The 14,895-nt window shown below is 39.3% G+C and overlaps 1 protein-coding gene across 1 annotated transcript; it reads right to left on the bottom strand.

Annotated features, from left to right (window-relative positions):
* Positions 1–667: 667 nt before the first annotated feature.
* LOC133141652 (CD276 antigen homolog) lies at positions 668–12,767 on the bottom strand. The gene is made up of 6 exons (XM_061262242.1): positions 12,527–12,767; positions 10,541–10,882; positions 9,730–10,077; positions 8,157–8,282; positions 1,304–1,351; positions 668–921 (listed from the first exon to the last, which is right to left on the bottom strand). Exons 1-6 carry the CDS (start codon positions 12,588–12,590, stop codon positions 812–814), a joined length of 1,038 nt encoding a protein of 345 aa, XP_061118226.1. The 5' UTR covers positions 12,591–12,767; the 3' UTR covers positions 668–811.
* Between the last annotated feature and the right edge of the window lie 2,128 nt (positions 12,768–14,895).

Below are 14,895 nucleotides of genomic sequence, written 5' to 3'. Positions count from 1 at the left end.
CACTGTGTGTGCCATACAGTTCCCAGGCTTTTTCCCCTCCTTTGCATATATGTGTGTGTGTGTGTGTGTGTGCATGTATCCTTGCAACCACACAATCAAAGCAATTGATTATTTTAGGTCAATGGACAAAGTTTTTAGGGGGCACAACAAAAATTTGGGAGGGCATGCCCCCCCCGATGTCATATCATGTTTATTATTATATGGGGGGGGGGCGGGGCGGTTCATTCAGAAACTTGCACGAGCATAAACCTCGCCTATCAACAACAGCGGAGTCTACCAGCAAGCGATCCTTTGATACTACATCTCCTGTGATTAAACCACAGAAAATGAGACCTACGGCAGGCTCGGTCGCCGTTTGTCAGTCATTTTATTAGTCGGCCGGAACATACAAGAACTGCACTTATTTTTTAAATGTAGTTTGATGGTTCAAATGGAATTTATTCAGCACAAATGTAGCGATCGCACAGCTTTCGATATGCACAGGAAAAATAATTTTGAGGAGCCAAGGTTTTCTGAACTCTGTTTGCGCTATGGCTTTGAATCGATATACAACAAGTGTGAGACGCCTACTATCAGGAGGATGCTTTGGATTGGATAACATATGTGTAACTGACCGAATTATCGACCAATGGAAACATGCTTTCGACACGCCTGTTTTAATTATCGACCAATGGAAACATGCTGTCGAAACGCCCCTTTTGCTGCTGGAACGCCCCATGCTGTCAATATACCCGCTACTCCAGTCTGCAGAGACAGATACTTGGATTAAAGTGACATTCTACAATTTCCTTGGTTTTGGAGGATTTGCGTGTTATGCAAACCACGCATCACCCCACTCGCAACAGTCTCTTCTTCCAGATGTTTCTGTGGTTGCCATGCCTACATTTCCATGCAGGGCGGGAATGGCGGGTCTTTGACTAACTTGAAATGATAATAAATAAAATTAAACAACGCAAATGGTCTCAAAGGTCATTGCCAGAAAAATTCCACTGATAATATGTCTGAAATATGACATATTTCATATGCTCATATAAAGAAACCATAGATTGCCACTAAGTTGGCCTAAAGCTATTTTCACAGTGGGCTATTGTATTCCTCCCCCCATATTGTCAAAAAATATGACGTATGTAATCATTGCGAAGATGAGAAGATGAGGCGAGGTGAAAAGAGTAAGTTACATATTTGATGGATTTTTTTTGCCTTTATGTCAATAAAGTAGTTTTTAAATGTTGTGAATCATAAAATAGGACAATTTTTTTCATTTGGCCATTGTATTTGACTTTTGAAAATACCAGGTGCTTACCTATTAGCTCCTCATCTTCTTCCTCTTCTTCATCATCTTCCTCCTCCTCTGTCGTTAACCCCGAAGAAGGAAATATATATATAAAGTACCGTGCAAAAGTCTTTGGCACCTGTATAACATTCTGTACAGATAAGATTATTTCAAAAATAATTCAATGAAAGGTCCTAAATAAACGTACTATACATTATTTACATTATTTTACATTCAAAACTGAATCAAATCAATATTTTTTGTGACCATGCTTCAGTGTTAAAACTGCATCACTTCTCAACGCTATCCTGCAGTTCTTTAAGACAATCAGCAGGGAGGTTGTTCCAAGCATGTTGGAGAACTTTCCACAGTTCTTCTGCAGACTTTGGTTGGCTCCTTGCTTCTGATCTCAGACAGCCTTGATCAAGTTTTTATGTAAAAAGTAGTCAATTGCTAACAGTAATATGTTACTTTTTAAAATTAAATACAAATGTCTCTGAAAAATTAAATCTTTTGGAAAATGAATATTTGGAAATTGCGGAATGTAAGAACTAACAATGTCTAATTAAACAGGCACAGCTGAACCGAGTGAGAGGGAGGGAGCTGCGCCCTTCAAAAAGCGGGGCTGCGGAGCAGAGCGGGGCTGACGACGGAAGCAGAGAGACACGCAGCCAGTGCGGACTTAAGCCATTGCAGCCAAAAGACAAACGAACCACCACTAGGAGAAACGTGGAGGAATTCCGGGAGGAAACCCCGCGACCGAAACTTACATCCGAGACACGGGAGTGTATCTCTCCTACTGTAATCCAGCTAACATTTCTGAGCGCCCCCGCCTCAGACAAAGACGGACGAGCGCTGTGGCGTGGATGCCGATTCTTTTCTATGTATTTTCCCGCTGCCTTTTCGGTGTTCCTAATTTTTTGGCAGTTTAATTTTTTTTATAAAGGGAACCAGTTTTTGTTCTGGACATTTGAAATGTGCCTTGAAGACACTAACCGAGAATAAAATCTCACAAGGTCGGTGGTTCTAATCCCGGTGTAGCCACAATAAGATCCGCACAGCCCTTGGGCCCTCGAGCAAGGCTCTTAACCCTGCATTGCTCCAGGGGAGGATTGTCTCCTGCTTAGTCTAATCAACTGTACATTGCTCTGGACAAGAGCGTATAATGTAATGTAATTCAACTACTACAAAATGCTCCAAAAGCACATCAATTTATCCAACCTAGGCTCCTGTTCTGATGCTGTGCAGCTCCCTGGCTCTGTCTGTCTATTAGACAAAATACATTTATCAGGTTTGCTAACAACAAACTAATGGCTTTTTGCATGAACTTAGTGTGCTCATGATCAACAAAATGATGTTCTAATGATTCTTATCTTAACCTCCTAAGACCTGGCGTACACATGCGTGGACTCCACATTTTGGGCTGTACAACCATAATACTTAATTCTTAAGACCGAGAGTCCACATATGTGGACATCATTTTTCTCAAAAACTACATCATGTCAAAAGATAATGCTTAGTTTTTATACTTATCAGGTCCCAATAAGCCCAAATAGCAAGGAGAAATTAAAAATGCATACCAAAAAAGAGTGCTGGTCTTAGGAGGTTAAATGATGTTTTCCTGCTTACCAGTGACCTGCATTCTGCTTACCAACAGGAAGGAAGGTGACAGTTGACTGCATTGCATTGTGGGCTAGCAAAGCATTGTGGGTCATATCCACGAGAGAGGCACTGAGCACTGAGGAGCTCTGCTTGTCTCTCTACACCAGGGGTCTCCAACCCTGGTCCTGGAGGGCTACTGGGTCTGCTGGTTTTTGTTTTCACCTTAAAATCAGCACCCTTTGAGACCCAGGTAACCAGGTGAGGTGAGTTAATTAATCAATTAGAGCAGTTAAGTGCAGGGTAACAAGAAAAAACAGCAGACCCAGTAGCCCTCCAGGACCAGGGTTGGAGACCCCTGCTCTACACTCTGAAGGAAACAATCTGTCAATAATCTAAACAATCCTTAGTATTTTTTCGATTAATTCGCACCAGTGGTTTCAAAGTGTTATTCTTACAACATACAACGTACATTTTTGCAATTATAAGTGTTTTTGGGACTGAAATCGGATTGAGTTAAGGCTATCAGCCACCATCCAGGCCCAGGCTACCAGCTACCATCCAGGCCCAGGCTACAAGCTACCATCCAGGCCCAGGCTACAAGCCACCATCCAGGCCAGGCTACCAGCTACCAACCAGGCCCAGGCTACCAACCATCCAGGCCCTGCCTACAAGCTACCATCCAGGCCCTGGCTACCAGCCACCATCTAGGCCCAGGCTACCAGCCACCATCCAGGCCCAGGCTACCAGCTACCATCCAAGCCAGGCTACCAGCCACCATCCAAGCCCAGGCTACTAGCTTCCATCCAGGACAGGCCCAGGCTTCACCAACACCTAAGTAGCGGGCCGAGGCAGTGTGGTTCGTTTTTAACCTAGATCTGCTGAGGCTTTGTGAAGTCATCACCAGGCCAGGCCCAGGCCCCAGCCAGCACTATGGCTTTGAAAACACTTCAAAAGGACATGGAGGAGCTAAAGGCATCAGTTGAAATGATGTCTTCTAATGTGGAGATCATGATGAAGCAACAGGCCATCTTAACAGAGCTGATGGGTGAGGTGAAGCAGCTAAAAAAGCGAAGCATGGAACAAGAGAAGAAAATTGTTTTCCTGGAAAATAGATTGGATAGTTTGGAGCAATATTCCAGGATGAATTATGTGATCATCTCAGGTTTGAAGGTCAAACCAAGGAGCTTTCTCCAGGAGGTGAAAGGCCCTGCATCGGAGAGAAGTTCTGAACATGAAGGGACAACTGAGGAACAGGTAGCAACATTCCTCCGTGGAAAAAACATTGATATTGACATTGACAGTATTGAAGCATGCCACACACTGCCAACTGGGAAGCAGAACGACAGGCAAGCAATACCTTCTATAATTGTTCGATTTGCAAACAGAAAACATAAAGTAAATCTGCTGAAACAGGGTAGAAATTTAAAGGGCTCAAATGTCTACTTAAATGAACATCTCACCAAAATAAATGCTGACATAGCCAGAAGAGCAAGGGCTCTTAGAAAACAAGGTAAAATTCAGTCCACTTGGACTATCAGCTGTAAAGTCTTCATTAAACCTATTGGTGCAGCAGAGAATTCCTATGGGCAATGCATCAGTAGCATTGACCAACTGGACAAGTTTGACAGAGACCACTGATTAGTATGGTTTCCATCATTTTTCTTGTATAGGTAAAGAAATATATATATTATGAATTTATTTGAACATGACATTGACCCTAAGAGCAATTTCTTTCAAAATATAAGTAATAATTGTGGTTACTATACAGAAGAGAAGTTCAATAAGAGCATTAAATTAGATCAAGGATTATCAATCATTCATTTTAATAGTAGAAGCCTATATGCCAACTTCGGAAAAATTGAAGAGTATATAAAGCGGTTTAAAAAAGCATTCAATATTATAGCTGTTTCTGAGACATGGCTCAACCCTGAGAAGGGATTGGAGAACATGGAGTTGCATGGATATGAACTGAATTATAGGAACAGGGTGAACAGAGGGGGAGGGGGAGTGGCTTTGTACATAGACAGGAACCTAAGGTACAAGATAATACAAAGTATGTCAACTATTATTAATGACGTAATGGAATGTATTACTATAGAAATTTGCATGGGTACAAAAAGAAATGTAAATGTCAGCTGTGTATACAGAACTCCAGGGTCTAACATTGAAATATTTACAGAGATTATGGAGGGAATGTTTGCCAAAATAGATCAGAAGGTACATTTTATGTGTGGGGATTATAACATTGATCTCCTTAATCCTAACAAGCATAAAAGGACTGATGAGTTTATCGACGCAATGTTTACTATGAGTCTCTTTCCAACTATCACTAAGCCAACCATCTTACATCTTACAGTGCCACTCTGATTGACAATATCTACACTAATTATATGGACAACAACATAGTGAGTGGTATACTTCTGAATGACATCAGTGATCACTTGCCAGTTTTCGTGATGTATGAGTGTGATCATTGGAATGCGAAAGAAAATAATATAATTAAATACAAGAGAGTGAGAACTGTTGAATCCCTCAGTGCATTCAGAACAGACCTACTGGCACAGGCCTGGGAAGAGGTGTATGATGAGTGTGATGTAGACAGAGCATATGATACATTTCTTGAAAGATTCCAAACACTATACGACAAAAAATGTCCATTACAGCAATGCAACAGGAAGCATAGACACATTGAATTACCCTGGATTACAAAGGGGATACAGAATGCCAGCAAAAAAATTTATTTTATAGGAAATTCATAAAAAATAGAACCAATGAAGCTGAAATAAAGTATAAAACATATAAAAATAAGTTTACAAATATAATGAGGAGTTGCAAGAAGGAATATTATAATAAATTATTAGAGAAAAATAAAAATAATAGTAAAGGGATATGGAACGTATTAAATAATATTATTAGAAAAGGAACTGCAAATAATAATTACCCTGATTATTTTATTGATAATAATAATACGATAAACAACATGAATGTGGTGGTTAATGAGTTCAATGATTTTTTTGTAAACGTGGGACCAAGATTGGCAGACGGAATCCCTGATCGGTCAAGAGAAGGGGGGGCAGCGGGAGATGGTATAGATATAAATTCACACTCCATATTCTTAAGAAATTGTTGATATTATCAACACCTGCAAGAAAAAAACTTCAGCTGACTGGAATGGGTTTGATATGACCGTGGTAAAGGAAGTGGTTGAGGGTGTTGCAAAACCATTAAGTCACATCTTTAACTTGTCATTTCAAAAGGGTATATTTCCAGGTAAAATGAAAACTGCAAAGGTGATCCCTGTATATAAAACAGGTGATAAGCATCAATTTACTAATTATAGACCCGTGTCCCTACTATCTCAATTCTCTAAAATCTTAGAAAAATGTTTCATTAATAGATTAGACAACTTTATCGAGGAATATAACTTATTATCAGATAGCCAATGTGGTTTTAGAGCCAACAGGTCAACAGCTATGGCATTAATGGAGCTAACAGAGGAAATAACTAATTGTGTAGATAAGGAAAAGTATGCTGTAGGAATATTTATAGATTTAAAGAAAGCGTTTCATACAATTAATCATGATATATTGCTTAGTAAAATGGAAAGGTATGGCTTAAGTTAAAAAGCTATATCAGCAACAGGCAACAGTTGGGAGATCACAAATCATCTTGCTTAGACATTATATGTGGAGTCCCGCAAGGGTCAGTACTTGGTCCAATATTGTTTATTTTATATATAAATGATATATATAAAGTATCAAAATTATTTAAATTGGTTGTATTTGCAGATGATACCAACATCCTTTGTTCTGGAGATAATTTAGAACAGCTCTTAGCGATGGTTAAAATAGAAATGAATAAATTAAAAACATGGTTTGATGTAAATAGATTATCATTGAATTTGAATAAAACCAAATTAATGATTTTTGGTAATCGTAAAATAGACACAAGAGTGCAACTGGTTGTGGACCAGGTTGATATTGAGAGGGTATACGAAATAAAATTTCTAGGGGTAATACTAGACTGTAAAGTTTCTTGGAAGCCACAGGTAAAATATACAAGATCCAAACTATCAAGGAGCATTGCTCTGTTGGGGAAAGCCAAACATATACTGGAACAAAGGGTGTTGTATATTTTATATTGTTCACTTGTACTGCCGTATTTGACTTACTGTGTGGAGATTTGGGGGAATGCCTATAAAACAACTTTACAACCGTTATGTATACTCCAAAAAAGAGCATTAAGAATTGTACACCATGTTGGGTACAGGGAACATACTAATATATTATTTCTGAATTCCAAGTGTCTCAAGTTTATGGATCTGGTCAAGTTCAAACTGCACAAATGTTGTATAAAACAAAGAATCATTTACTCCCCTGTAACATTCAAAAGTTATTTAAGGACAAAGAATGTGGGTATAATTTAAGAGGGAAAAATAATTTTGAGAAACGCTGTGTTCGCACAGATTTGAAGAGCATGTGCATTTCATTTGGTGGAGTGACTCTGTGGAACAGTTTGAATGATGAAATAAAACAAAGTAGAACTATTGTATTGTTTAAGAGAAGGTTTAGAAGGCACATGGCAATAAGGTACATTATGGCTCAGGTTAAAAGGAAAATAAGGAAATATGAAAAGGAATTAAATAGAATGTTGACAGAGACCTGATTTAAGTTTATTTTTGAAGTAAATAGGGGTAGGACCAGATAAGCAGAGGCTTCATTCCTACTCCTTTTCGAACAAATACTATTATTTTCATTGTAATTATGATTAATATTGTACATTATTATGTTTTTTTTTTCTCCTTTTTGTTTTAAGATGTTTTTAATGTACTGTGTATTGTACTTATTATTATTTTCAAAATGTTTTTATGTTAATGTTCGAAATAAAGAAACATTCATTCATTCATTCATTCCAACTAAATTGTATTTCAAATACCAGCACTATATTGATGATCAATGCAGCAAGATAAGATTTTAAATTAGGTGATCAATATTTTTAAAAAATTCAATCTAACCAAACACATAAAGTTTACTTTGTTTAAGAAAACAATTGCCTTGAAAAATGAGATGTAAATTGAATTCTAGTACACAAAAAATGACGATTAAACAGATAAGAGATAAAATTACTTTGTGCACCTTTAAAAACGTGAGCTACTGTTAGCTAGCTAGCTACTGACCTGCCTGAGTCATTATTGCTGTTAAAGCAACACCACATAACTGAACACTGGTGTGAAGCAAAGTGTTAAATAAATTGAAATAGGAGAAAACATGTAAACACCTACCTTTCTTTTTTTCTTTTTTTTTTAGTGCTTTTTTTATCCAGCAAACAGCAGGAATGCAGCTTGAAACTGCAAAAACTGCAGCAGCCATGGTTAAACCCAGGACACACCAATGTAAGGTGGAAAAACCTGTGACAGAGATTTCAGTGAATCTGAGGCCCACACCCATCTCTATCCCCATTCCCCCTGTGGTCGAACACTGTTAAAAAATAATAATGTTATTAAGCATTCAATAATTCATAATTGGTAATCAATAGGTCTTTAGATACAGAAGAGTTCAGTCATTTAGCAGATTTTCTTGTCCAGAGTGACTTACATTGTAACAGAACCAGAAGTGAATTTAGCTGATTAATATGAGCAACAGTACCAGACCTGGCCCAGTTAACTACACCAATCAAGAACCAAAATACAAATTCTGAATCTGTACAGATCACATTGATAACAAGCCCTAAGAAGAGAACCCTAAAGCTACAAGGATACCATAGCTTCTTCAGGCTAGCTCTGAAATTTTCCCAATAACATTGAACTGTAAGGTGCACGTATATGAGGACAGTGATCTGAATTAATTGCACACTGCACATGAGACCAGGTAGCACTCACTAGATCTAAATAACATGAGCCAGATTGGTGTAAGGGAGGCATTCCAAAGATTTTCATTACCCCCGAGGCCTGGATTTCTTTTGAAGTTCTCTTGAGGGGGAGTTATAAAATGTCAATCCAAAATGTTTTTGTATTAATAACTGCCACATTTCATACCTTTTCTCACTGTCACTCTTGTAGCAATATCAATCGAATGTGTTCTCACACTCTGCTACACTATTTGCTGTTTGGTGTAACAATCCCACAAAATATTCAAATATGTCGCAGACACAGGCACTTGCAAGATGACTGTGGAGGCACCCAATATCTTTAAAAAATAGGTTTGATATGTTGATGAATATTATTGTGTCAGATGACATCATTGGCTGTCTCGAAGAGGCGTTCTCCAAAATATGCTACCGCTGGATTATCTTCTAAGAAACAGAAGCACTCGATGTGCTTTGTATCGAATGGAACTCTGGTATTTGTGAAAACGACCTGTAGTGACCACCAGTCACCACAGGTGTTGCCAAATCCTCCAAAACGGAAAAATGAAGGACAGACTTTAAGCTAAGAAAGCCACCATGCATGCTGAAGAGCCCTTTAACCAGGACTGAATCATGAAGGAGCAAAAAAACACAACAATGACGTTAGAACAGATTTCAGGCAGAAGCATATGCTTTTATAACTTGAAGATTTGATCGTATTCACCATTCTATTAGATTTTATATTCTAGGTACACTGTACGGTCTGTTAGACTGTAATGTTAGACATAATGTTATGACAAAATATACTGGATGATAAAATGCAAAGCATTTTCAAAGCATAAATATATCATTATTAAAACATCGGTATTTCACTATTAAAACACAATATGCTCTGTGCTTTACCCTTTTCTAGTTCATTTACATTTTGGAGTGAATTTCTGTGTAAGAGACCCAACCATTTATTTTCAGATGATTGCATACAGTATGTGATCATGCTACTTCATACTTACCCTGTTCTTGTAGCCAAGCCGTTGCATTGACTGATTCTCTGTCTGTATGGACTATGCACATGAATTCCCCTCTGTCTTCAGTTTTTACATCCCTCAGTTTCATTGAGAAGTTGCCTTTGGGAATCTCCTCACTGAAGAACTCAGCATGCCCTCTGAATCTCTCAGGCTGTGACTCCGGTCTGTACCGCCCCTCCATAAACAGCAGCACCTGGATTTCTTCATTTGTCTTCATCCACACTACTTCTAACTCTCTGAGAGGAACATGGGTGTCCACTGAGCAGTTCAGAATCACATCTTCACCAGCATATGCAAATACAGGCACATCTGCACCAGTCACCACCAGCCACTCTGAAAAACATGAGTAACTTTTTCATTTGCATTTCATTTTTAACAGTGTGTCCCACATGTTACTCCTTTCATTGCTCCTTGGTACAAGTAAGCTAACACGTCCTGTTCATTTTACAGTTATTTTTCAGCAAAATGGCAAATTCAGTTTGTTGAATGTGATATTAAAATAGGTAGCCTGTAGCCTAGTGGCTATGGTACGTGACTGGGCCCTGGAAGGTCGGTGGTTCAAGTCCCTGTGTAGCCACAATAAGATGCATGCAGCTGTTGGGCACTTGAGCAAGGCCCTAACCCCGCATTGCTCCAAGGACAATGTCCTCTGCTTAGCCAACTGCAAGTTGCTTTGGATAAAAGTGTCAGAAAATATCAATGTATTATTATTCTAAAGAGCTTCTCAAAATATCAGACCGAATGCATATAAAAACAAAAAACAGAGCTGTATTGTATTTGAAAAAGGGGTACTTACCAGTATCTAATTTCACCTTTGCTTCACTAGACTCGCGTGCAGTGTGAACTACACACTTGTACATTCCTTTGTCTTTGGTGGTTACATTCCTAAGCAGCAGAGAGAAGTTTCCTTTGGAGATTTCTTCAGTGAAAAACTCGGCCCTGCCGCTGTACGCTGGGCTCTGTGATTCTGGCCGACTCACTCCTTCCAGGAACAGATGCACCAGGCTTCCAGAATCTTCCCTCATCCACTGCACCTGCAGCTCACGCAGAGGTATTGCGGTATCCACAGAGCAGGGCAACGTCACAGACGCCCCCAGCTGGACATGTAGTGGCATCGCAGGACCTCGCACTGACAAACCTGAGACCAAAACAGATCACTCCGTCAGAATACGTGCAAAAACCTCCGTTTCATTTCATGAGCACGTTATGAAACTAAACATAGTGTAGAATATAAATCGAGTCACGTAGAAATACATTTGTTATGTTAATTGAGGAATAAATAAACAGGAACTTAATGAAAAATGAAACTAAATTATTTCGGAAATAATGATGTAGCACTCGAAACGTTTTTAAATAGGTTAATAGTGTGTCGACATACACAGATGATTAATTCCAGAAAATCAGGAAAAATTCGTTTAAATGTTATATGACATATTGTTCCTATAAAACACTATCGTCGTACTATCACATGGCAATTACCTTCGGTCCTGATAGCGCAGATCAACGACAGAAACAAACAGAGAGCTCTCATCTTGATCTTCATCATTAGGTCTACATAAATCTACATAAGTTCATGAAAACTCGAAAGTAATTAAGCTAGGCTACTAAAAGTGAATTAGACTAAGACAAGCTGCTTACTCATACGTTCTTACAACGCAAGATAAAAAATAATTCGTTTAAGTTTTACTTTCACTTGCGTCTACCACGCCTTGTAGCCGACATCGCCCTCTAACTTACAGAAAAATACTTGCACGCAAAATTATCAACTTGATAAAGACGTTTTGAATGTCCGTGTTAGCCGAAATGGTTGTGTGCACCTGTTGTCGGGAAGGAGACGGACATTTTGTATAAAAATTACGCGACTAACAAAATCACAAATGAAATTAATCTAGAAAAATAAGTTTTAAGTGAAATGTTTGCATTTTCTGAAAGCCTCAAAAGACAGGAAATTAAATTCATGTATCCGCACAGATCTTACAGTCTACTGTACGGCAAACATGTGCCCACCACTGGGCAGATTGATTAAGATTGAAACCTCTCAAATAATTCATAATCTTAGAGTAGGCTAGTGCACTGTAAAATGTATTGGGAAAATTTCATTTTAAAGTCAGAGGCAGTCTACTTATTTTGCACTTTTCTAAAGCATGCTTTTTTCCAACATGTCCATGTGTCCTATTTGGGAGCACATATCTTGTATCACTCCTTCAACATAGCTTGTCCAAAAAGTGTGTCGGTACGTAGCATAGATATTAATACTAAAATCTGATTCGCCACCCCAGTGTCACCCCGCACAGTCAGTCTGCCTTTACCAAGATACCGTTTTTATCCGGGCACCGTCCTTCCCGTTTTGCTGCCTTTCAAATGTGCATCAAAGGCGCATCAAAGGCGCGCCTGTCAGAAGCACCAATCTGATTCGCACGTTACCGGCTGTTTTGTCAGTCAATCTGTTTTCCGAAGACACCGTCTTTTCAGCTTGCAAGACTGTCAAATTTGCGACAAAAAAGGACAGCTTGCAAGCTTGTATGGTGCAGTTTGTAAACCTCTAAACTTTATTTTTCTCTTGTCACTGTGACAGATTGAAATATTGAATATGCTGAATAGTAACGTTATGGTTGAAATATCATTTAAATAACATCAAACTAGTTAGCTAGCTAAATTCGTAGGTTAATAGTGTGACGACATACACAGATTAATTCCAGAAAATCGTGAAAAATTTGTTTAAATGTTATATGACATATTGTTCCTATAAAACACTATCGCCGTACTATCACATGTCAATTACCTTCGGTCCTGATAGCGCAGATCAACGACAGAAACAAACAGAGAGCCCTCATCTTGATCTTCATTTGGTCTCCGTAAGTCTACATAAGAGTACATGAAAACTCGAAAGTATTTAAGATAGGCTACTAAAAGTGAATTAGACTAAGACAAGCTGCTTACTCATACGTTCTTACAACGCAAGATAAAAATGATTCGTTTAAGTTTTACTTTCACTTGCGTCTCCCACGCCTTTAGTACATGTAGCCGACATCGCCCTCTAACTTACAGAAAAAAAACTTACATGCAAAATTATCAACTTGATAAAGACTATTTATGTTTAGTTTCAGTAGACTAGTAATGCATAGTGTTTAGTTTTTTTTGTTTTGTAGCAGATGAAACCAAAAATAAAATAAATCACCCCAAACATGTTTTGTGTGCGCGAAGCCAGAAGATATGGTGCCCACACCCAGAGTAAAAAAATCCTAGAACCACAACCTGGCCGCACACTTCTCTGGCTACTAAACACCCAGACATCACCAGTACCACCCGGGCCTTGGCAGAGAAGTACTGGTGGCCCACCTTAGCTCAAGATGTGGCAAGGTATGTGAATTCCTGCTCCCCACTCCAAGTCTCCCCCACTGTGCTCCAACAGTCAAGCTCATCCTTTTCCTATACCTCAACGGCCCTGCGCTCACCTGTCTATCAACTTTGATACTGATCTTCTCCCCTCGAATTGATTTACCGCCATACCTGTGATAGTTTTCAATTCTCACCCTCTGCCTGTGTTTATAGTCCTTAAATTCTGGTTTCAAAATAGACATTTGACGGGCCGACACTGTACCAAAACATTGTATAACTGTACAATAATTCAAGCTCATCGGTTGAAAATGGATTCTAATTGCGACAGCCAATGGTGCTTCAACGTCAGCGCGTTTACACAGAAGGGGGAGGGATGAACAGTGTTGTGGTTTCAAGGCGTTTGTTGCTGCTATTCCTCTCTTGACCTTTAGAAGTCCAAAATTACCTATTGTGCCTTTAAGTAACTACAATGTAGGTAACATGGATCAACAGTTAGCGGCAATGTACAATTACACATGGGAATATTTTAAATATTGTAATACACTCATAGGCCATAACTTCATGATACCCAACAAATTAACCTTGCCTGTTAATTTCACGTGGCGGCATGGATGGTGCAGTGGGTAGCACTGCCGCCTCACAGCAAGGAGGTCCTGGGTTTGAATCCCCTTCGGCCGGGGCCTCTCTGTGTGGAGTTTGCATGTTCTCCCTGTGTTTACGTGGGTTTCCTCCGGGTACTCTGGTTTCCTCCCACAGTCCAAAGACATGCAGGTTAGGCTAATTGGAAAGTCTAAATTGCCTGTGGGTAGGAGTGTGTGAGTGAATGGTATGTGTGCCCTGCGATGGACTGGCAAACTGTCCAGGGTGTATTCCTGCCTTTCGCCCAATGTAAGCTGGGATAGGCTCCAGCCCCCCTGCCACCCTGTTCAGGATAAGCGGGATAATGAATGAATGAATGAATAAATGTTAATTTCACAATGTGGTCTTCATGATATAGAATGATTTTCTTTTCGCAGGAGAGAAAAGAAAATCCAACAGCGCTGGCCTTTTTTCATGTGTAATTAAGAATATCGCTGACTGTTACATGTTAACATGCTATGCAGGAGTTAGTCAGTAATAACATCTTACTACCAAAGTAGTTAAAAATTCAACGACAAAGTTCATATTTTTCAGCCATAAACAGGCTGGGCTCTCAGTGGGGGGAGGGGGAATACTAGTGCAAAAAGCCTGTGATTAATATATAATTACAGTGAGGCAATGTGTTTTTATAGGATGAAACACAAAACACTTATATTCTCATATTGTTGTACTGTTCTTATACAGTTCTGTGGTATACACACATTTATATGCTGTTTGGCAGGTTTGATTTTGGCTGAAGTTCAGGTCTGGCCTGAATAGTGTATAGCGGTCTTAAAACAGCTCTGTCACTGACGAAGCCATATGCAACTACTCAATGTGACAGCTTACCCACTGATGGAGCACAGCTGCTCCCAGCATGCACTGAGGCCTATGAGGCATGTAAGACATAGGCTGCATCCAAAATCGCATACTATCTTCCTATTTAGGATGTCAAAATGGTATTAGTATGTCCGAAACCACGGCCATATAAAAGAGTGTGCTAAAGCTCTCGGATGACACATGACATTTGGTGAAATATCAAAGTGGGCGAACACTGGACACTATTCTGGCATGAATATCCCACAGTGCATTGCGCCAGGTCACGACCCAAGCAGACAGAAGTTCGGTGTTTAAACCAAAGCCATTTAAACCATTTAAACCGTTGAACAATTTAAACGCAAGTAAGACCTTAAA

The sequence above is a fragment of the Conger conger genome, chromosome 12, assembly GCF_963514075.1.
Source record: "Conger conger chromosome 12, fConCon1.1, whole genome shotgun sequence".
Lineage (NCBI taxonomy): Eukaryota > Metazoa > Chordata > Actinopteri > Anguilliformes > Congridae > Conger > Conger conger.
The sequence above is the reverse complement of the archived record's forward strand: the minus strand, read 5'-3'. Positions and strand labels throughout refer to the sequence as shown.

What these genes read in the sequence shown, in the direction of transcription:
- LOC133141652 (XM_061262242.1), bottom strand. Translation starts at nt 12,590, where the DNA reads ATGAAGATCAAGATGAGGGCTCTCTGTTTGTTTCTGTCGTTGATCTGC. An exon ending in AAAGGTGAAATTAGATACTG is followed by an intron (nt 10,078 to 10,540) that starts GTAAGTACCCCT and finishes CATGTTTTTCAG; the next exon opens with AGTGGCTGGTGGTGACTGGT. An exon ending in AGAAGATGAGGAGCTAATAG is followed by an intron (nt 922 to 1,303) that starts GTAAGCACCTGG and finishes TATCATTTCAAG; the next exon opens with TTAGTCAAAGACCCGCCATT.